Source organism: Triticum urartu, chromosome 5A (assembly GCF_056163025.1).
Source record: "Triticum urartu cultivar PI428250 chromosome 5A, HENAU_Tu73, whole genome shotgun sequence".
Lineage (NCBI taxonomy): Eukaryota > Viridiplantae > Streptophyta > Magnoliopsida > Poales > Poaceae > Triticum > Triticum urartu.
This window is the reverse complement of record NC_141877.1, coordinates 392,524,933-392,546,542: the sequence shown is the minus strand read 5'-3', so window position 1 is coordinate 392,546,542 and position 21,610 is coordinate 392,524,933. Positions and strand designations below refer to the sequence as shown.

Genomic DNA, 21,610 nt, shown 5'->3' with positions numbered 1-21,610 from the left:
TGGCACGTTCCGAGCTCGCATAGCAATGCGGCCCCCATCCCAGTCCCAGCCAAACGGCGAAATCCGTGCCACGCGTACATAATTACGCATTGAAAATACCATGGGCACAGGTGGGGAGGGGGGCACGACTACGGCACGCCCCAAGACGCGTCTCAACCGCACTAGGGGCTTCCCGCTTTGTTATTTTTCTCTCTTTCAGGACTTTAATCTCTCGAAACCCTATCCGGCAGTATGATTGCCGGACACATGATGCAACAACCAAGGAGGTAGAAAGCTACGTCGCACCACGGAACTCCCAGGTGGTCTCTGATAACGAGTGAAATACCTGCTTTAAATACCATTCCTCAGCTTGCCCGTGGAGGGGACATGTCAAATAGTCCTACTTTTTGCTTATGGCACTACTTGTATCTTTCTGCTTCGACGCACCTTTTTGAATAAACAATGCATAACACTAGGCTATTATCGCATTCACTATTCTTCTTTATATATATATATATATGTTCATTCATGACATTCAGCACCCGTACACTCTGGTACGGCCAATACGCCAGGGGCTTAAGCATACCCCATAATACGGCGTGAGAAGTCCGAACACTTTCGACAGTGCGGCACCCCGAACTTATAGCATTATATGCATCAGCTCCGAATCATGTCTTGGGTCAATAGTTGGGTTTGCCCGGCTCCCATGTTTTGGTACCTTACGTCTCGCTATATCGGCTAAGGTAGCACTAGGAGAACTACTGCGATTGTGCCCCGGTTCAGCTGGGCTAAGCACCTTAGTAGAGAAAGCTAAAACTGACTCGTCCGCCACAAGACGGGCACCCTTCAGGACACCCTCATAATAAATTTCGGGGTGGCGATGCTCCTTGCCCTGCGGTGGCCCCTCCTTCACCAGCTTCTCAGCGTCCATCTTGGCCTAGTGCACCTTCGCACAGGCAAAGGCCCGACATGCACCCTCGATGCAAACGGACCGCTTTATGGCCTCCGGCCGTGGGCAGGCATCCACAAGCCGCCTCACCAGGCCAAAGTAGCTGTTGGGAAGGGAGTCGCTAGGCCACATCCGGACTATAAGGCCCCTCATGGACTGTTCGGCCGCCTTGTGCAGCTCGACCAGTTGCTTCAGCTGGTCGCTTATAGGCATCGGGTGTTCGGTCCTAGTATACTGAGACCAGAACAGCTTCTTCGTCGAGCTTCCCTCCTCGGCCTGGTAAAACTTCGCGGCATCCGACACGCTGCGGGGAAAATCTGTGAATGCTCCTGGAGAGCTCCGGACTCGGGTAAGTAACAAGTAATTTATTTTCACATGCTTGCTTTGCATATTGAATGCCTTACCCGCCGCTATCTTCCTCATCGCCTCAATATCCTGGAGGGCCTTTTGGGCTTCAGCCTTGGCATTCTTTGCGCTCTCGAGGGCCGTGGCAAGCTCAGACTCTCGCGTCTTCGAGTCAAGCTCCAAAGCCTCGTGCTTCGTCACGAGAGTCTGGAGCTCTTGCTGCACCTCGCCCACCCGTGCCTCTTGCTTTTCCCGCTCGGTGCGCTCCTTGGCTGCTTTGTTTTCGTCCTCGGACAATGCTTGCTTCAGGGTCGCCACTTCGGTCATGGCCCCTGGCACATTCACGATGATCCTGTCATTTCGCAACCACATTTTTCTTTTATATATAGACAAGGTATTACTTACCCTTGTTCTCCTCGAGCTGCCTCTTGGCAAGGCTCAGCGCTTTCCCGGACCCCTCGAGGTCCTGCTTCAGTGCGGCGACCTCCGCAGTCAGTGCGGCAGAGGTCAGCAGCGAAGCCTGCATACGCATACAGAATTACTTATATTAGACTCCTGCAGATATTATTTGATCCTCTATTCGGCTTTTTCTTTGTGAAACACCAAACAGAGCATCAGGGGCTATTGTCTATGCGGTAATACTTCTCCTATATTTTAAATACTTACCTCAAAGCCTGTTAGAAGGCTGGCACAGGCTTCAGTCAGTCCGCTCTTGGCAGACTGAACCTTCTTGATCACCGCACTATAGTGCGGTGCTCTTCGTCGATGAAAGCGCCGTGAAGCGCTACCAGCAGGCTGTCTGGTGCCTTTGGATGGACATAGGTCACCGGCACGGGCGGCTTGCCCCTTTTCGAAGGGGGCCGCCTGCCCGAGTCCAGAACCACTGGAGGTTCCAGCGCGGTGTTTGACTAAGAGCCGAACTTGGAGCCCCCGGGAGCCTTGCTCCCTTTGCTCCTGGAGTCCGGAAGGTCGCCTTGAGGCGCCTCCGGGACTATCTCCCCTCGGCTTGGTGCCCCTTGAGACAATACCTCGGCGTTGTCCGTAGGGTAAGGGGAGGAGGCGGTTGGAAGTGTATCACTATTCATGTCCGACGAGTCCAAGGAACCGTCCGACGATGATGCATCGATACGGGCTTGGGGCGGACTGCATAATCATATTCGACATTAGGAGAAGCAGTGCGATAAAGGTATGCTATGAGTTACTCTGGTATCCGAATACTTACGACTTCGCCAGGGGCTTGGCCCTGAGCAGCCACTCGTCTTCGCCGTCGGTGGCGGTGGTGGAGCAGTCCGGAAGGAGAGTCCTTCCCTTCTTGGACCCTTCGGCCACCCCGGTTGGGGCGGCCTTCCTTTTCTTGTCTCCCCCGGCTGGAGGGGGAGAATCTTCATCTTCCTTCTCCTCGTTTTCACGGGAGGAGTGTGTCTCGGTGTTATCGGACGATGAGTCCGATATCACCTGGCGCCGAGAACTCTTTTGGGTTCCCTTGGCCTTCTTCTTGGTCTTCTCCGGCACCTCATAAGGAGCCGGAGTCTGCATCTCTGTTAGGAGAGCGTCCGCAGTGTCTTCGGGCAGAGGGGCCGGACAGTTAATCTGCTCCGATGTCTCCACCCAGTCCTGTCAAAGGCATGGGAGCTCAGACCCCGCACATGGTGAAGCTATGGGAAATAAACACCCTATCAGATGTACAGAACTTACTGGATTCGCAGAACGCTTCGCGCTTAGCCCGCGGTCCTCGGTAAGAGAAGGAGGGACCTCGGCGCCCTTGAACAGCACCCTCCAGACGTCTTTATGCGTCGTGTCGAAGAGCTCGCTTAGAGTCTGGTGTCGGGCCGGGTCGAACTGCCATAAGTTGAAATCCCGTTGTTGACATGGGAGGATCCGGCGGAAGAGCATGACCTGGACTATATTGACAAGCTTAAGTTTCTTGCTTGTCATGTTCTGGATACGCTTCTGGAGTCCGTCTAGCTCCACTGATGAACCCCAGGACAGGCCCTTCTCCATCCAGGAAGTGAGCTGCGTGGGGATTCCGGATTGAAACTCGGGGGACGCCACCCAGTTGGTGTCGCGCGGCTCGGTGATGTAGAACCATCCCGATTGCCACCCCTTTATGGTCTCCACGAAGGAGCCCTCGAGCCATATAACGTAGGGAATTTTTCCCACCATGGCTCCGCCGCATTCCTCTTGTTGGCCGCCCATCACCTTCGACTTGATATTGAAGGTCTTCAGCCACAGGTCGAAGTGGGGCCGGATGCGGAGTAAAGCCTCGCACACGATGATGAACGCCGAGATGTTGAGGATGAAATTCGGGGCTAGATCATGAAAGCCCAGCCCATAATAGAACATGAGGCCGCGGACGAATGGATGGAGGGGAAACCCCAGTCCGCAAACGAAGTGGGGGAGGAAAACCACCCTTTCGTGAGGTTCCAGGGTAGGGACGACCTGCCCCGCGGCTGGCAGTCGGTGCGCGATATCCGCGGCTAAGTATCCGGCTTCACATAGCTTTTTGATGTGCCCCTCCGTGACGGAGGAGGCCATCCACTTGCCTCCCGCTCCGAACATGTTTGGAGAAAGTGGATGAGAAGGATGTGGACTTGGGCGTTGGAGCTCGAGTGCGCGAGAATGGATGAGCAAGGAGGAAGAAGGCGTGGGTAGAAAAAGGTGAGCTCTTATCCCTTTATAAGGGCGGACTAAACTATGCGCCCCCCACCATCCTGGTAAAACTCGCTTATCCCCCAAGTGCCGTAATTGGTAGCGCGGTTGGGTTACCCACGCCCGTATTGATGGGAATCCCGTAATAAGAGGAGCACGATCTCTGCTTAGACAAGACGTGTCAAGAAACCGCCTCACGTTATGTGCGGGGCGGGTTAAAGAAAAACGGTTCGAATAAATACCGGGCCATGGCGTGATGTCATGCTGCGAAAACGTGTCAGCAGATTAGATTCGTGGAAATATTATTCTCTCTACGGTGGTATGTGGAACTTATTTTGCAGGGTCAGACACTATCCTTGTATTCAAACTCTTCTGTGGTGTATTCGGAGGAGGAACCTGCCTTGCAATGCCGAAGACAACACTGCGCGCCGGACACATCGTCATTGAAGCCTGGTTCAGGGGCTACTGAGGGAGTCCTGGATTAGGGGGTCTCCGGACAGCCGGACTATATCCTTTGGCCGGACTGTTGGACTATGAAGATACGAGATTGAAGACTTTGTCCCGTGTCCGGATGGGACTCTACTTGGCGTGGAAGGCAAGCTAGGCAATACGGATATGGATACTTCCTCCTTTGTAACCGACCTTGTGTAACCCTAGCCCCCTCTGGTGTCTATATAAACCGGAGGGTTTTAGTCCATAGGGTAACATACAATCATACCATAGGCTAGCTTCTAGGGTTTAGCCTCTCTGATCTCGTGGTACATCAACTCTTGTACTACCCATATTATCAAGAATAATCAAGCAGGACGTAGGGTTTTACCTCCATCAAGAGGGCCTGAACCTGGGTAAAACATCGTATCCCCTGCCTCCTGTTACCATCCACCTTAGTCGCACAGTTCGGGACCCCCTACCCGAGATCCGCCGGTTTTGACACCGACAGTATAGCACGTCGTTGTACCAGTGAATGTCGTTACTCTAGACATGATTTGCTTATTCTAAAGCTTCGACTTTGAGAAAGCCTTTGACATGATTGAACATCAAACAATTAAAGACATTTTGTTTTCCAGGGGCTTTGGTTCCAGGTGGCTTATGTGGATGCACATGATCTTCTCTTCTGGTTTCTCCTCCATGCTCCTAAATGGGGTCCCCGGGAAATTATTTAAGTGCATGAGAGGGGTCAGACAAGGGGATCCTCTTTCTCCCCTGTTATTTGTACTTGTTGTTGATCTTCTTCAGTCCATTTTAAGTTCTGACATGCAAACTTCTCTCATCAGTTAGCTTATTATTACACCCCACTACCAAGATTTCCCTATGATACAATATGCAGATGACACAATTCTCATCATGCATGCATGCTTTATGACATCTTGAACAAATCAAATGTTTGCTTATGCACTACTCACCTTATGCTGGCCTGATGATTATTTCTAATAAATCAGTAATGGTCGCAATCAATACCAATCCTGCATCTATTCAAACTCTAGCCAATTCATTTGGCCCAAAGTGGGGAGCTTCCCTTTTACTTGGTTGGGTCTACCTCTAGGGTTGACAAAGCCAAGAATTGAAGATTTTGTGTCGGACATGCAAATGATTGAAAGAAAAGTAAGTGTCAACTCCACTCTCCTCTTCTATGGTGATAAATTAACTCTCATCAAGTTTTTTTCAGCCTAGCAGCATTTTTCATGTGCACCTAACTCTCCCTATGAGGGTGTTTGAGCAGATCAACAAGTACCTCAGGCATTGCTTCTGGAGAAAATATGACATGGAGGATAAATGAACTGCACTGATTAGCTTGGACAAAGTTTTCATGCCTAAAGATCAAGGAGGTCTTGGAGTTTTGAATCTGGCTCAACACAACAAATGCCTATTGATGAAGCATCTACAAAAATTTCTTAACAGACGGGAAATCCCCTGGGTTCAACTCATTTGGCACACTTGCTACTTAGATAAAATGGTGACTGATAGACCGGTGAGATCTTCCTGGTGGAAAAGCATTCTGAAACTCCCCCCCCCCCCTCTACAAACAAATATCAAGGGCAACCATTGGTGATGCTAAATCTATTCTCTTATGGCATGATGATTGGAGGGCTTTACCTTTAAGGAATTGTTTCCTGAACTCTATTCCTTTTCCATCAGCCAACAAGTTTCCGTTAATGAGATGATGACCTTTAAAGACCCCTCCAAGCTTTTCCATATACCTCTGTCTTCTCAAGCTTTCTAGCAATATCACACTACACAGCACATCTTGGGAGCCATCCAATTACATGATGAACAAGATAAATGGAAATACCCATAGAATAATTATGCCTTCTTATCCATTAAGATGTATATGTACATAACAAGTGGCCCTCCTCCTGCTTTCATTTTCAAAAAAATATGGAAGAATGGCACAATGTTCAGATATAAAATTTTCTTCTAGCTTCTCTCGCATGACAGAGCAAACACAAGAAACCCGCTTCATAGAAAATCATTCCATTTACCATCCTATTCATGTGATCCTTGCAACACTTCATCCGAAGAAACTATCGTTCACCTATTTTGCGACTGCACATTTGCACTGGAGTATTGGGATTGCTTGATTATTAACCTGAAGAGAGGCATTTTTTTTCTGAAACAAGGCAAAAGATTTGCCATTTCATTGATTAAGAAGGAAGTTGCAGACAAAAGCCGCAAAGCGGCTAAAAGAAAAACAATAAGAGGTCTACTCTCACGGCATTACAATAGGCATTTCAACCGTGAATAAAATCATGCTCACTTCACAAGAACTACCTTCAAATTTGCTATCAAAATTATCATTATGGCCTGCTGGAATATTTGGATGCAGCCAAATTCTAAGATTTTCAAAGCTATTTCCCAATCAATCACTTCATGAAACAAACAACCGAGAAATGACCTTCCGCTGGTCAAGCACCGAATCAAGTTGAAGTTTCCAGAGGCTTTTATTAACTAGATTGACCAGAACCTCGCAATACTTTAGGATTCCCAAGAACTGGTGTTGGCTAGATTAGTCTTTTGGGGTTTTGTTTGTAATATATGTACATTTTTATTTATTTTTGATATATAAACAATATACCGTAGAATGATTGCTCTATGATTTTTTGTTAAAAAACATTATGTATAAGTAAGTAATTAGGTGTTATTTATCATTAAGGATCAATACAGCCATGGCGGTGGTCAAAGTTGAGCCACACGAAAAATGTATATTCGAAAAAGGAGGTCCAAAGATATTAAAATTTCTGCCTTTTTTCTTTGAGAAACTGTGATTAAAGAATAGTTCATTTTCCTCCTCCTCCACCCCCCCCCCCCCCCCCCCACACATTTTTTTTTCTCTCCATATTTTCTTCGAATAAAGGAGGTGTTACGAGGTTGTTTCTAAAAAAAGTTGAATTTCTTTCATTCCACTCTAGGCATGTTGTTCTACCGTTGTATACTTTTTTTTCTCATCACTTGTACTTTATTTTTGCTTAATAAAGTGTACTTTATTTTGCTTAATAGAGTGAGAAGGGATGCGAGGCTTTTTGCCTTACGGTGTACAGTCCAAGTCATTTTTTTTCTAGAAATCCATATTTGATGAGTGAAATTGATCATGAACTTGACGCTTGCTTCAAACTACATCGTTTATTAACTGTTAGCAGTCATGTACTCCCTCCGTTCTAAATTACTCGTCGCAGAAATATATGTATTTAGAATTAAAATACAGCTACATACAACCATACCTGCGATAAATAATTCAGAACGGACAGAGTACATTGTAATAATTTGAAAATTATGCAACTTTAAGTTTCTCCTTCTCATTAATTTTGTGGTATCTTTGATCCTCCGGTTGTATTGTCTTTCCTTCTCGTCTCTCAGCTGTGACTACAATGCCCATATTTACTGATTATACTCCTTCCAGAAAGAAATGCAAGAGTGTTTAGATCACTACCACTTTAATGATTTAAATGCTTTTATATTTCTTTAGTATCTCACAAATGGTCTACGCATATATAGATGACTTAGCAGTTTATATAGAGGCGAAAGGCTAGAAGGTTAGCTAGAGAGATAATGATTAAATTAAGCATGATCATTCTTAGGTCTTAGCACACTTAGCACTATATCATGCATCTAAATGTACAGATGAACGAGCTAATTAAGCCTGGCTCCAGAAAACCTAAAAGAACTCCTTAATAACCACTTAATTCTCCGGTCCCCTTTGGGGCCAACTAAACCTTGTCAAGAGCTTCCCCATGCACCCACCGTGTTCCCCAGCTTCCTCTGCTTCCCGCCGCACCACCGACGTGCCCCGCTGCCGCCGAGCGCCGGTCCAACGCCGCTGCCACCTTTGAGACCATCGTGCCCGGCGCCTCCGTTCCCATCATCGCGCGGTCTCTTCGTGCCCACACCCAGAGCCGCTGGCAGCCTCCTGCCCCGGATCGCCTGAACGACTCTGAGCAGCATCATGACGCCCTCGACGTTGAGGCTCCACCAGCCCGGGCCGTTGCCACGGCGGGCCTCGCGGCGGGGCGCGTTCGTCCGGCTCGTCTCGATGGCGTCGAGCAGGTCGGACACGACGGACTTACTCGGCAGCGCCGCGGCGAAGGCAGTGGGGAGTGCGCTTGTGCCGCGAACAGCGCCAGCGCCGACACCGGCACCGAGGGTGATTGTCAGGTGCCGCGCGGGCTGGAGCGCGCCGGCGAGCAGGGAACGGTTGAGCAGCTTCACAACGGCCGACGTGCGCACGGCGCGCTCCATCTGCCTGGCGCTGCCGATGGCGGCAGGCGCGTCGGCGGTTGCCCGGCCGGGCATCGTAGTGGGCCTCCCGAGGCGCTGTATCCTAGCGTGTGCGCGAACCCATGGGTTCCAGTGCTGGCTCTGCTGGTCGCCGGCTTCTTCTCCACCTGAACATAATCGAACAGTACAAACAAATTAATTACTTGCGGTTGCGGTACGATCTAGGCACTGGCACATCCAAGAAAGAAAAAGTTGGGTCTCTCTCTAGGGTCGACGCGTCTCAATGCAACATAAAGTCAAGAGATTCGTGCATGTGTATTGCTTAATGTTAAAATTTGGACCATATACTGCGATACATGCTAGGTAGAATATACACTAAGCAACCTAATACCCATGCAAACTAGATAGGAGTATGTGCAACAATGTAGTTACCTTCTGCATTGGAGAGATCCTGGTACGCGCAGAACCGAGAGAAGATCTCGGCCAGTGTGGCGCATTTCCTCTCCGCGGCCCCGGAGCCGACGGCGTCGTCCGGCGGCACGACGACTGCGTAGAAGAACCCCGGCAGCTCGAAGACGAAGACGCGGGCGTCAACGCGCGCAACGAGTGCGTCCCTGGCGAGCATCCACTGGTGGTCACCGACGGTGCAAGAGGCCATGGACACGGGGTGGCCCTCGACCCGGATCATGTGCACCGACAGTTCGCCAGAGCGGAACAGCTGCGAACCCTCGAACCGGTCGCCACAGAGAACGAAGAGGCTCACCGGCGAGCCCTGGGCGGCGAGTAGCTGCGTGTCCCTGCCCATGCGGTACTCCTTGGTGCGCCCCACCCTCAGCGGCGGCCGGCTAGCATGCGCTCCTCCTCCTCCCCGAGACGCCATCAGTTTGGCAATGCTGCTCGATAGGAAGTCATCAAACGCGCGCACGTCACAATCAGAAAACACAAGGAGTCGTGCATGCACGCACAATTTAGGCAGGTATATATAGCGGCACAGTGCCTAAAATGATTGAGCCCATCGACGAGGTTATGATCCGTACAGTGCCCACTGTTCCGTCTAGATATTTTCAGATATTTCCCATCAACACATAATATATGCTACCGGTGACAGCGATAGGAAAAATCGAAACACATTCCGATTACCCATGGTTTGTGTTGTGACTAATACTTGCACGGTCAATTACGCGACCCCTACACATACGCATAAGTTGCACTCGTATTGTACTAGCTAGAAGTAGTAGTGTACTGCTTAGTTCTTACCACGGGAAGTTCTCAGCTTCGGGCTAGGCTAGGCAACCAGGACTGCGACCTTCGAGATGCACGAGCAAAGCAGCTAGCTATAGGGAAGGGAGGTACATCAGTACATGGTACTGCGAAAACCCCTGACAGAGTGAGGGGAGAAGAAAGAAGAGAAGACGGATGTATGCGCGTCTATGACTACGAGAGGGAGAGAGTTCGGGGAGCCACACTTAAATAAGAGACCGGAACTATGCGCGCGCGCTCTCCAGTTCGCAGGGAGGGAGAGCAGAGCAGAGCAGAGAGCATGCGCGGGAGGAGGCCGGCCGAGGTCCGCGCGTACGTGGGCGGCGAGGCCATGCATGCATGCATGCACGCGCCACGCACGCGGGAGGGGACACCTCGCGCGCGCCCAGCCCATGTGCCCTCGCCTCCGCGCCACCTCGCCTGGGACCCAGCCCCGGCATGGGCCCCGCGGGGTTACACGTGGCCCCCACAGCGCTACGTGGTTGTCGCCCGTCCACGCGTGAGCTGCGCTGGCCCCTTGCATGCCGCTCCTAGCCTCGTACGTGCAACCGCTCATAGCCTTCATAGTACACCTCGCGCGCGAGGTGGGTTTGGGCCGACTTTCCACCGAGATTTTGAATGGAACCGGTCAGTCAGTGTGGCCACTCCAACCGCAGGCCGGTTTACGTGTTTGTTTATGTTTTTTCATGTGGTAGTACTCCTACATGGAAATGACCTTTCAAATAAGTACTTCCTCCGTCCGAATTTACTTCTCGCATAAATGGATGAAAACGGATGTATCTAGAATTAAAATACATTTAGAGACATTCATTTTCTCCGACAAGTATAGATCCGTCCGAATTTACTTCTCGCATAGATCCGTCCGGTCAGATATGTAGCATGCTTGCGGTGTAAATAAAGCATGTTGGTGGTTTAGCAGTTACTTTTTTTTTGCGAGGGGTTTAGCAGTTACTGTATATATCAGACCGGAATCTATGAGATACGCATCTGGTCTATGCATATATGATCAATGTTCTATAACATATCAGTCTCAGCAGAAAATGTTCTGCACCGAGTTTCAAAAAAATAGAAAATGTTCTGCACCGTACCTGCCAACTACCGCAGGTAGTTCATTCGTAATGCAGGACAGCTTTGAGGTGCATACGTCCACAGTAGACCGTGGCGATCGCAGTTGTGCGCACGACCTTCCATACTCTATAATTGCCGTGAGGTGTCCTTTTTTTCTCCAAAAAAGGCGCAAATCTTAGCACTAGTTCTATTTTTAGTTTCGAATCTTTGCGGTTAATTCTATTTTTAGTTTGGAGCACAAACATCGATATGCGCTGCACAGAGGTTGTCAAACCCCACACCTCCTGAAAAAGTTAACACTACAAGACCCAAGTACCAACAAAAGCCTTGCGTTTACAAAGATAAAACCGGTCATTTGCACCTACTAAAGGTGTCTAGCATGTGGGCTGTTGGTCACTTGGCCTCCATCATTTTGCGGCATCGGATGTCTCCATCATCACCCGCCTTTTGTACAGCTGCTTGTACCGCGCACAACAACATCAATAGCAGTGCTCCCTCGGTAACATAGATGCAATGGCAAATCGATGTAAAAAAACGGCCTGCTCAACTTCTCAGTACAAGGGTTGGAACGAGTAAACAACATGCTAGACACTAAACAGTGGACTGAGATAGGCTAGTAACACACATCAGATCCATTCCTTAAGTGCTCTCCCTTCCCGAGTCGCCCCCCGCGTGGGCGGCCGGGAGGCCCCCAGATTCCGTCGGCCGGCCCTCCCCCACTCCTCCTCCTCCTCCCTCGCCGCCGCCCAAGGGCGCGGCCAGGCGAAGCCTGGTCGCCGCCGGCGGCGGCGGGGACTCGGGCCCTCTCGCTTGCGTGGGGCTGGCGCGGGCCGGCGCCCCCGGGCCAGAGCGTGGCGGCGGGCCGGTCGCCATGGTGGGTGGTGGCGGCGCCTCGGCGACTTCGCTCCCCCGTGGCAAGAGGCCTCGCGATCTGGTGCGTCGCGGTCGCCAGGGACGGAGGCGGCATGACCGGATCGGTTCGCGGCAGCGCGGCCGGATCTATGCCCAAGTGTGGGCCTTGATCGCTGGTCTGCCGTCGGCACAATGGCGGGTGCGACTCGTCGGCAGCTGGACAGATCCGCCGGGATTCTACCCTTGTCTGATCCTTGACAGCACGGGCATCTCCGGGGAAAACCCTAGATCTCCTTGGGATCGAGCGATGACTGCGATTTTGCGTCGTAGTCCCTCTTTAGGGCATCGTTTTGGAGTTTACTCCGGTTGAAGGGACCAGCGACGTCGGTGGCGCACGTCCGGTGGAGCAACTGCCGATGAAAATCGCGCCGACTACGGTCACAGCGGACGATGACGGCGTCTTAGATGACGTTCCCTTGTCGAGGCATCGTCGTTGCAGTCTGCGTCATCAGGCTCGGGATGCTTCGGGGGAAACCCTAGATCTGGGTCTTCCGGATCGGACGATGATGGCGTTTTATCGCTTTCCCTCCTGGGGACATCGTTTGGGAGCAAGTGATGGCTAGGGGGATGGTGGAGCGGTACTTCATCTCACACATTGATGGCGGCGGAGATCGGCGGCATGGCGCTGTGGAGGTTTGGCGTCCGATGCGCGAAGATGGACTCGCGCAGGAGGAGGTAGCTGTCTGGCGTCGTGGTGACGTTGATGGCAAAGTGGCCAGACAAGGTAGAAGCCTCAATATGATCTGAAGGCGGGCATGTGGAAGATGGCAGCGACAACACACGAGTGCGTCTGACCGGATTGTGCTCCAGACCTGGTATGTGGCTCGGCTGGGGCTTTCAGCTTTTGATGTTAGGCTTAGGTGAGTGGTTTGGGTAGTGGCCCAGCTAGCATCCTTTCATCATATGGATAGGAGTAACGGTATATGTTGTCAAGATGGTGAATTCAGCTATATTGTTTATAATACTTTATAAGGTTCTTGAGAATAATTAATAAAGTGGCTGTATGCATCTTCCAGATGTAGAGGCCGGGGATCATCTTCCTTTTATAAAAAACAGCAATAGATTTTCGTTTTTCAATTTCAGAGGGCAGGCTTGAGTCCGCTAAAGCATGCCCAGTAAAATTGCCACTAGATGCAACTCATTTAACATTGACCAAGGCTAAGTTTGTCGCTAAACTATGTCACGTTTCACTTATTTTCTACTGTGTTGTAAAAAGAATAAGTGGACAAAAAAGGATCAAAAAACACTAAAATAAGCAGGGAACAAATAAGATTATGAGAATTCACAGCAATGCCAAACACAACCATAAAACTAGAAATGTGGAGATTTAAAATTGCAAACTGGCTACCAAAGGTGCACCATCGATAAAAAAACAACATCATCATCTCTTTTTAAGACAGCTAATCCGTATTATAAGACACATAGCAGAGAGGTTTTGAGGAGCATTTGCTTGCTCACAATGAGAATGAGGTTAATGTTGATGATGAGATTGAACTGATCAGTGAGGTGAAAAGTGGGAGTAGGTTAGAACACATTGATTACAGAGCTAGTTAAGAGTCTATTAAATCTTTTGGAACTAGGGTAGAAAAAAATTCAAGGTAACAATTTGGTTGTGGGAGGAGATAATGATGGAGAAGGCATCCCCAGGAGATGTGACGGACATAAAGAGAAAAAAATATGAGGGTTGAGGAGCTTGCCAAGGAAAGGGCAATTGCTAAGGATAATTATGGTAATCCCCTTGATCCTTCCTCTGACCCTCTCCCAATGCTTCCCTTTTACATTTGACTTCTCGGGTTGGTAGATCTTGGGTATTCTATTGATATAATTGATCATAACTTGGAAATTATTAGAAAAATGGAACAAGCTAGGAAAGATTTGTTTCATGAGGATGTCATTAACCAAGCTAGTGATCATACCCTTTTTTCACCAGGTACCATTTACACTGGTGATGCTACTCTTGATGATCATTGTAGTCATAATGATTGTTTAGATGCTAAATTGGAACAAGACTACTTTGACCAATTGAAAAGTGTCTTCTCTAGTATAAACAAAAAGAAGAGAGGCTCCCAACACTTGGTTCTGTGAAACACTCTACGCCTATTGGTGGCCTTATAAATTTAGAAACTTTTGTTCCCAATTTACTCGTGTTAAAAATGGAAGGGATTTTCTGGAATGTTAGCGGGTTGGGACAAGATGTTAAGAAAAGCTTTGTTAGAGAGATGATCATAGATAGAAAATTAGATTTTATTGATCTTTAAGAAACCATCAAATCTAATTATATTAAGAAATGAACTTCATTCTCATTTTGGAGTAGAAATTTAAGATGGTACATTTCTCCCCGTAGAGGGAGATCTAGAGGCATTTTAGTTGGCATTAATAATGTGTTGGAACATGTTTGAACTGAGATAGGAGTGTATTTTGTGAGAGTTCTAGTTTTTGATAAAATTACTTAGGTCATTTGGAATTTGATTACTATGTATGGGGATGCTCAATTGAAAAGAGAAGAAACTTTTTTGGTTGAACTCTCTAGAGTATATCATGACAATCCTTTGCATGCTTTGGTTGGGGGAGGGGTTAATATCACTAGAAAGAATTGTGAGAAAAAGAAACCCAATGAAACTGATCACTGGAGTTTTGTGTTTAATGCTATAATTGAGCATGCAAGTTTAAGAGAGCTTATGCTGATGGTAGGAACTACACCTGGGGGAATATTTAGATGATCCAACTTATGAAAAGTTGGATGTGGTTTTATTTTTCCCGTACTGGGAAGAACATTACCCTGTATCTATCTTACATGCTTTTGAGAGAGAGGTTTGTGATCATACACCTTAGTTATAAGATACTAACTCAAAAAGTAACAAAAAACTATTTTTAGATATGAAAAAAAACACTAGTCTACCTAGGTATGGTTCTAAAGAACTCACTAGTCTACAAAAGTTTCACTCAAATGTCATTCATGTATGCATAGGGATTGATATGGATGTCCATGGTTCTGCTATCGATCATTGAACAAAAAAGGTTTCATTCATGTCTATGTTTTAACGAACCTACAGGGTCACAAGCTTAAGGGAATCACGATCTGCTGAGTATTAGTGGAGCAAGAGTAGTGATATTTATGAAATAGTTTTATAAATATTAGAAATAGTTTAGAGAGAAACCAGAACGTTCTATGGTTACTGGAAGGGCTTCGGGGTTTACCGGTAATACCGGGAATTGATATATAGGTGGAAAATGTTTCCAGTGATGTTAAATTAATATTAAAAGGCTCTAATAATGATTAAGAGGCCTTTATAATTATTTAAATATCAACGGGCCAAGGAAAATACAATAAGGCCTATAGGGAAAAGTTTGGGCATGTGAGGCCCATTAGGTGGAGCCTCCCCCGTGGCTTCTTGGAGACACAAGTTCTGGAGCCTCCTCTAGTTCTCTAGTTCTAGTTCTAGTTGATCCAATTAGAGTTAGATCTAATCCTCTCTAGTCCTCATAATTAGAAGCGTAGTGTCGTTCTAATATTCTCCTAATTCTCCAGTGTCGATTAGCTCTGGACGACGAAGCACTGCGGATCGTGAAAACTGTACGCTTGCAAACTATGAAGAGGTTGTGCTTTTAGTCTTCCGTAAGAGGGATCGTTCATGAACAGTTTGAGAGACTTTAAGTACGATCTACGCCGTCTCTTCTTCTTCTTCCGTTGCAACAGATTTGGCAACGTTCTGATCTAAACCTCTATATGCATCTTAGTGTTCCTGGTTCAATCATAGTACGCTTTTTTTTATTTTCTACTACGTTTCCCAACATCTCTAATCTTGGTAGATGACAAAAGTGACTCTGAACTGTAAGGAGAAAAGTCAGGTTGGAATAAGAATGTTGACGTTTCATACTGAAAATTGAAGCTGAAAATTCTGGCTAGGTTAGATGCAATTGATAAAAATGTTGAGATTCATGGTCTTTCTACCTATGATAGGCAAAAGCGGAAATGGTTGACAGATCAACTTAAGAGGCTTTTGAAGTAGGAATATATTAAATGGTTGTAAATATGTCAAAAAAATTTAAGGAGGGTGATAGTAACACTAGGTATGGCATGCTAGCGCTAATGGAAGGAGAAGAAGAAACAACATCAATTCTTTGGAATAAGATGAGTGAACTATTGAGGGGGAGCCCAGTTGATGAACTACATTACTGAATTAAAACACACTTTCTTGAATAAAATGAGTAAACCATTCCTCTAGTAGACCATGATATACCTTAGCTTCCATAGGATAAGACTAAGAAATTTATCCAGTCCTTCTTAATGGAGGAGACGCCCTTTGTAGTACTTGAAATAGAAAGGAATAAAAGCCATGGTCCTGATGGTTTACCTATAGAATTTTACCATGAAATTGCGGATTTCGTGAAGCAGGATCTCAAGTCCTTGATGATTTCCAAAGGGGGTGTAATATTGAAAGACTAAACCATGATGATATTACCCTTGTACATAAAAGTAATGATGCCAAACAAATTTTAAAAATTAGAATGATTTGTCCTATAAATGTGGGCTTTAAAAGCATAACCAAAGTGTTCGTGAATAGATTGAGCCTCGTGGTTGATCCCATAATTTCTCATACACAAACTTCCTTTATTAAAGGTAGGTGCATTATTAAAGGGGTAGTGATCCTGCATGAAGCCCTAAATTTTGTCCATCATAATAAACAAAAGAAACTTTTCAAAGTTAATTTTGAAAAATCTTGTGACAAGATTAAATAGACTTTTGTACATTAGATGTTTAAAATGAAATGGTTTCCTGATAAATAGTGGGACTAGGTTATGTTTAATATGAGGGTTGGTCATGTGGAAATAAAAATTAATGATGAAATTGGACCTTATTTTGAAACTCATAAAGGACTTAGAAAGGGAGATTCTTTCTCTCCTCTCCTTTTTGACTTAGCAACTAATGTCTAGGCCATTATTATGGATAGGCCTAAACAAACTGGTGTAGTTAAAGGTGTCTAGAGTGATCGTGTTAATCAAGGGGTTAACATGCTACAATATGATGATGACACAATTTTCCTATTGCAAGATGACGGGATGAGTGCTAGGAATTTTAAAATTATTCTATGTGCCTTTGAGCAAATGTTTGTGTTGTCCATCAATTTTCATAAAAGTGAGTTGTTCCTGTTTGGGGATGCCACTGAAAAAATGATCTTTACCAAGAAAGATTTACTTGTAAAATAGGGGAGACACCTTTTGAAATACATGGGTGTTCCTGTTTCCAAGGTGAAGATTGGAAACAAACATTGGGAAGGTGTGGAGGATAAAATTTAAAAAAATGTGTGGGCGTTGGCAAGGGAAATTATTAAAATATTGTTGGTAGGCTGACTTCGGTGCAGGCCTCTTTGACCAATATTTCACTATATATGATATCCTTCTATCACATTCATATGGGGAAAATGGCTGATTTCTTTAGAGCCAGGTATGTATGGCATGATGATGAAGGAAAGAAAAAAATGTCATTTAGTTAGCTGGAAAACCTGTTGCAAGCCAACACACCTGGAGGTTTAGGGATTTTAAATTTGGAACCGACGAACAAATCCTTGTTGGCTAAATGGTTTTGGAAGCTGGAGACTGAATAAGGTCTATGGAAATCCATTTTTCTTGTTAAGTATGCTAACAATAAATCTCTCTCTCTCTCTGGAATTGAACCTAAGCGGGTGATTCTCACTTTTGGTCTTGTATTTTGAAAATTAAAGATATTTTTACCAACATTGCAAACATCATGTGGGCAATGGAGAGAACATCAAATTCTGGGAGAGCTGGAGGGTGGGAGAATTTTTTTTGAAACTAACCTATGATAGGCTATATAATTTGATATTTGACCACAATATTAGTGTGGCTTATGCTTTACAGGAGGTTCGAGTGGTTTTAAATTAGAAGAACTCTATCTGATTGTACTTTATTATCGTGAATAGCTTGAAACTGAGTTGTGAAGACATTTATCTTATATAAAATATTTTGGGTGTTAACAACATACAGAAAGTTTACTGTTAAGTCATTATATAGACAAATGATTATAGTTGAAAGTGGTTTTGTAACATCCCGGGTGTCAAGCTACAGTAAACTCCTGTTAATGGTGCCATGTAATCATAATTAAATTTTGTTAATCATCACTTTATCCCAAACCGACCTCAAATTCAAATTAAAAGACAAGTCAAAATATTGTTTCTCCAAACTATAATACTAAAATGTTCGCATTTTAGTATGAATCCCCCTGATCTTTGTCATGATAAAACCAACATCGTTTGACTCACCATATAATCCCTGGGAAAATATGAAGTGGTCCATGAGCATATCAATTGACCTTTTCAACTTCTAAAAATATTTAAACCTTTTCAATTGCTCTGAAACTTTTTGTGCCACATTATTGAGCTTGATTTATGTGCAAAGTATCACATCTCTCCAAAACCGTTTAGTAGCTACCTTAATTAGAAAACATAGAAGGTTTAAGTAAAATCAGAAAAATAAAAAGAAATGAGGAAAGCCCCTGAGCACGTGGCCTCTCACTTCCCCTGTTCCAGGCCCAGCCCACCTGGCCGGCCTTTCTCCTTTCTCTTGCCAGAGAAGGAGACAACGCCATGGCGTGGCGTCTGGCTGCCCGTCCATGTGCCCGACGCCGCCGTGTCGATCATCCGATGAGCCCCGAGGTGTATAAGGCCCTCCTCACCCCGTAGACGAACCCTAGATGCTCTCCTCCTCTTCCTCTCGTGCAGCTTCTCCCTCACAGCACGAACCCGAGCGAAGTCGTCGCCGTGCCTTTATGGCCATGGTCGTCCCCGAGCGACGACGAGATGTCTAGAGGCAGCGCCGTCCTCTTCTCCGTTGACTTCAACCACTGGACCAAGCCGGGAGGCCCTCGCGCGTCGCCATCGCGCTCTTCTCCGCCTCTGCATCTCGACGGCCGCCGTCGTCAATTCGGCCGATCCGCTGCAACCCCGAGCCCGCCGACCCTCACTACCGCACCAATGTGAGCTCCTCCCATGTTTCCCTCTCGCCCCGGTCTCGATCCATCGTCGGAGCACGTATCCCGCCCGTAGCCATAGCCGTCGTCCGTCACGGCCAGCGCCCACGCAACTCGCGTCCGCCCCACCCCCACGCCGTGACCACCCTGTGCCTGCGCCTGCGCCTCGCCTCACCTCCCTGCCGCGCTAGGCCGCGCCCGGGCCTCGTTCGCCCCTGCGCCTGGCCAAGCCCACAGGCGTTGCCGCCGCTGCTTGTTCTGCCTAGAACTGCTGCTGCCCACTTTTGCTGCTCCCGATGCATCTAGCGCCGCCGCCGTTGTTGCTGCTTTGCTGTTTCTACTGCATGCCGCTGCTGATTACTTGCTGCTGCTTCTTAGCTACTAGCCTCTGAGCTATTGCTTGCTTGCCGCTCCTCCTGCTACTTTTGCCGCTGCTTTGCTTTGTGCTACTGCTGCTCCTTTGCGTTGGCTGCTGATGCTACCTGCTGCTGCCCGTTGTTGCCATTTGCTGTTGCTGTTGGCCAGGGCAGAGCACCCATGTGTTGTGCGTGAGTGTGCACAGCCGTGAGCTGACCACCAATGGCCGGACTAGTTAATTAGTGGTAGGTTAGATTAGGAGCTAAACTAGCATATGCCAAGTGGCCCCTTGTACTTAATTAGTTTAGTTAATTAGGTAGGTTTATTTCTGTTATTAGGTGTAGCCTATGACAAGTGGACCCCTAGACTAATTAATCTAATTAACTAGAATATTTTAGTTGCTTCCTATGACATATGGGCCACACACTCCTCATTTGACTAGTCAGGTTGACTTGGTCAACTCGATTTAAAATAAATCCAAACTTTTAGAAAATGCTTTAATCTTTGTAAATTCATATAAAATAATCCGTAATTCGGATGAAAATACTTTATACATGAAAGTTGCTCAGAACGACAAGACGAATTTGAATACGCAGCCCGTTTATCCGCCACACATCCCTAACCTATCGAACTCGCAACTTTCCCCCTCCGGCTCCTCTGCCCGAAAACGCGAAACACCGGGGATACTTTCCCGGATGTTTCCCCCCCTTCACCGGTACCACCTTGTACCGTGTTAGGGCACACCTAGCATCACGCTTTGTCATGTCATGCATCGTCATGCATTTGTTTGCATTATATTTATTGTTTCTTCCCCCACTTCTCTCGCTAGACACCGAGACCGACGTCGTTGCTACCCAGTACGACTACGGTGTTGACGACCACTCTCTCTTGCCAGAGCAACCAGGCAAGCCCCCCCTTTTGATCACCATATATCGCCTAATCTTCTTTATACTGCTTGCATTAGAGTAGTGTAGCATGTTACTGCTTTCCGTTATTCCTATCCTGATGCATAGCCTGTCCTTGCTACTACTATTGTTACCATTACCTGCTATCCTACTGCTTAGTATAGGATGCTAGTGTTCCATCAGTGGCCCTACACTCTTGTCCGTCTGCCATGCTATATTACTGGGCCGTGATCACTTCGGGAGGTGATCACGGGCATATACTATATACTTTACACAGTTACATTACCTGTGGTACTGTTCGAAGTTGGGGGCTGAAGGGGCAGGTGGCTCCATCCAGGTAGTGGTGGGCCTGAGTTCCCGACGGCCCCCGACTGTTACTTTGAGGCGAAGCGACAGGGCAGGTTGAGACCACCTAGGAGAGAGGTGGGCCTGGCCTTGGTCGGCGTTCGCGGATACTTAACACGTTTAACGAGATCTTGGTATTTGATCTGAGTCTGGCTACTGGTCTATACGCACTAACCATCTACGCGGGAGTAGTTATGGGTATCCCGGCGTCGTGGTATCAGCCGAAGCCTTCGTGACATCAGCGACTGAGTGGCGCGCGCCGGATTGGAACGTAAGCCTGCTCTTGTATTAAGGGGGTTAGTTCTGCTTCCGGCCGCGTTCGCAACGTGCAGGTGTGCTAAGGGCGATGGGCCCAGACCCCTGTGCGCTTAGGTTTAGACCGGCGTGCTGACCTCTCTGTTGTGCCTAGGTGGGGCTGCGACGTGTTGATCTTTCGTGGCCGGGCATGACCCAGGAAAGTGTGTCCGGCCAATTGGGATCAAGCGTGTTGGGGTATGTGGTGCACCCCTGCAGGGAAGTTAATCTATTCGAATAGCCGTGATCTTCGGTAACAGGACGACTTGGAGTTGTACCTTGACCTTATGACAACTAGAACCGGATACTTAATAAAACACACCCTTCCAAGTGCCAGATACAACCCGGTGGTCGCTCTCTAACAGGGCATTGAGGAGAGGATCGCCGGTTAGGATTATGCTATGCGATGCTACTTGGAGGACTTCAGTCTACTCTCTTCTACATGCCGCAAGACGGAGGCTGCCAGAAGCGTAGTCTTCGAAAGGATTAGTTATCCCCCTCTTATTCTGGCATTCTGCAGTTCAGTCCACATATGATACCCTTATTCCATTTGATACCCATGCATATGCAGTGTAGCTCCTTGCTTGCGAGTACTTTGGATGAGTACTCACGGTTGCTTTCTCCCTCTTTTCCCCCTATCCCTCCTACCTGGTTGTCGCAACCAGATGTTGGAGCCCAGGAGTCAGACGCCACCTTCGACAACGACTCCTACTACACCGGAGGTGCCTACTACTACGTGATGCCCGCTGACGACGACCAGGAGTAGTTAGGAGGATCCCAGGCAGGAGGCCTGCGCCTGTTTCGATCTGTATCCCCGTTTGTGCTAGCCATCTTATGGCAACTTGTTTA

At 47.3% G+C, this 21,610-nt stretch overlaps 1 protein-coding gene across 1 annotated transcript; it reads right to left on the bottom strand.

The window, feature by feature from the left end:
* Positions 1 to 7,944: 7,944 nt before the first annotated feature.
* Positions 7,945 to 10,092, bottom strand: LOC125556051 (uncharacterized). Its single transcript, XM_048718853.2, has 3 exons — positions 9,890 to 10,092; positions 9,065 to 9,525; positions 7,945 to 8,799 (listed from the first exon to the last, which is right to left on the bottom strand). Exons 2-3 carry the CDS (start codon positions 9,510 to 9,512, stop codon positions 8,135 to 8,137), a joined length of 1,113 nt encoding a protein of 370 aa, XP_048574810.1. The 5' UTR covers positions 9,513 to 9,525; positions 9,890 to 10,092; the 3' UTR covers positions 7,945 to 8,134.
* Positions 10,093 to 21,610: the final 11,518 nt, after the last annotated feature.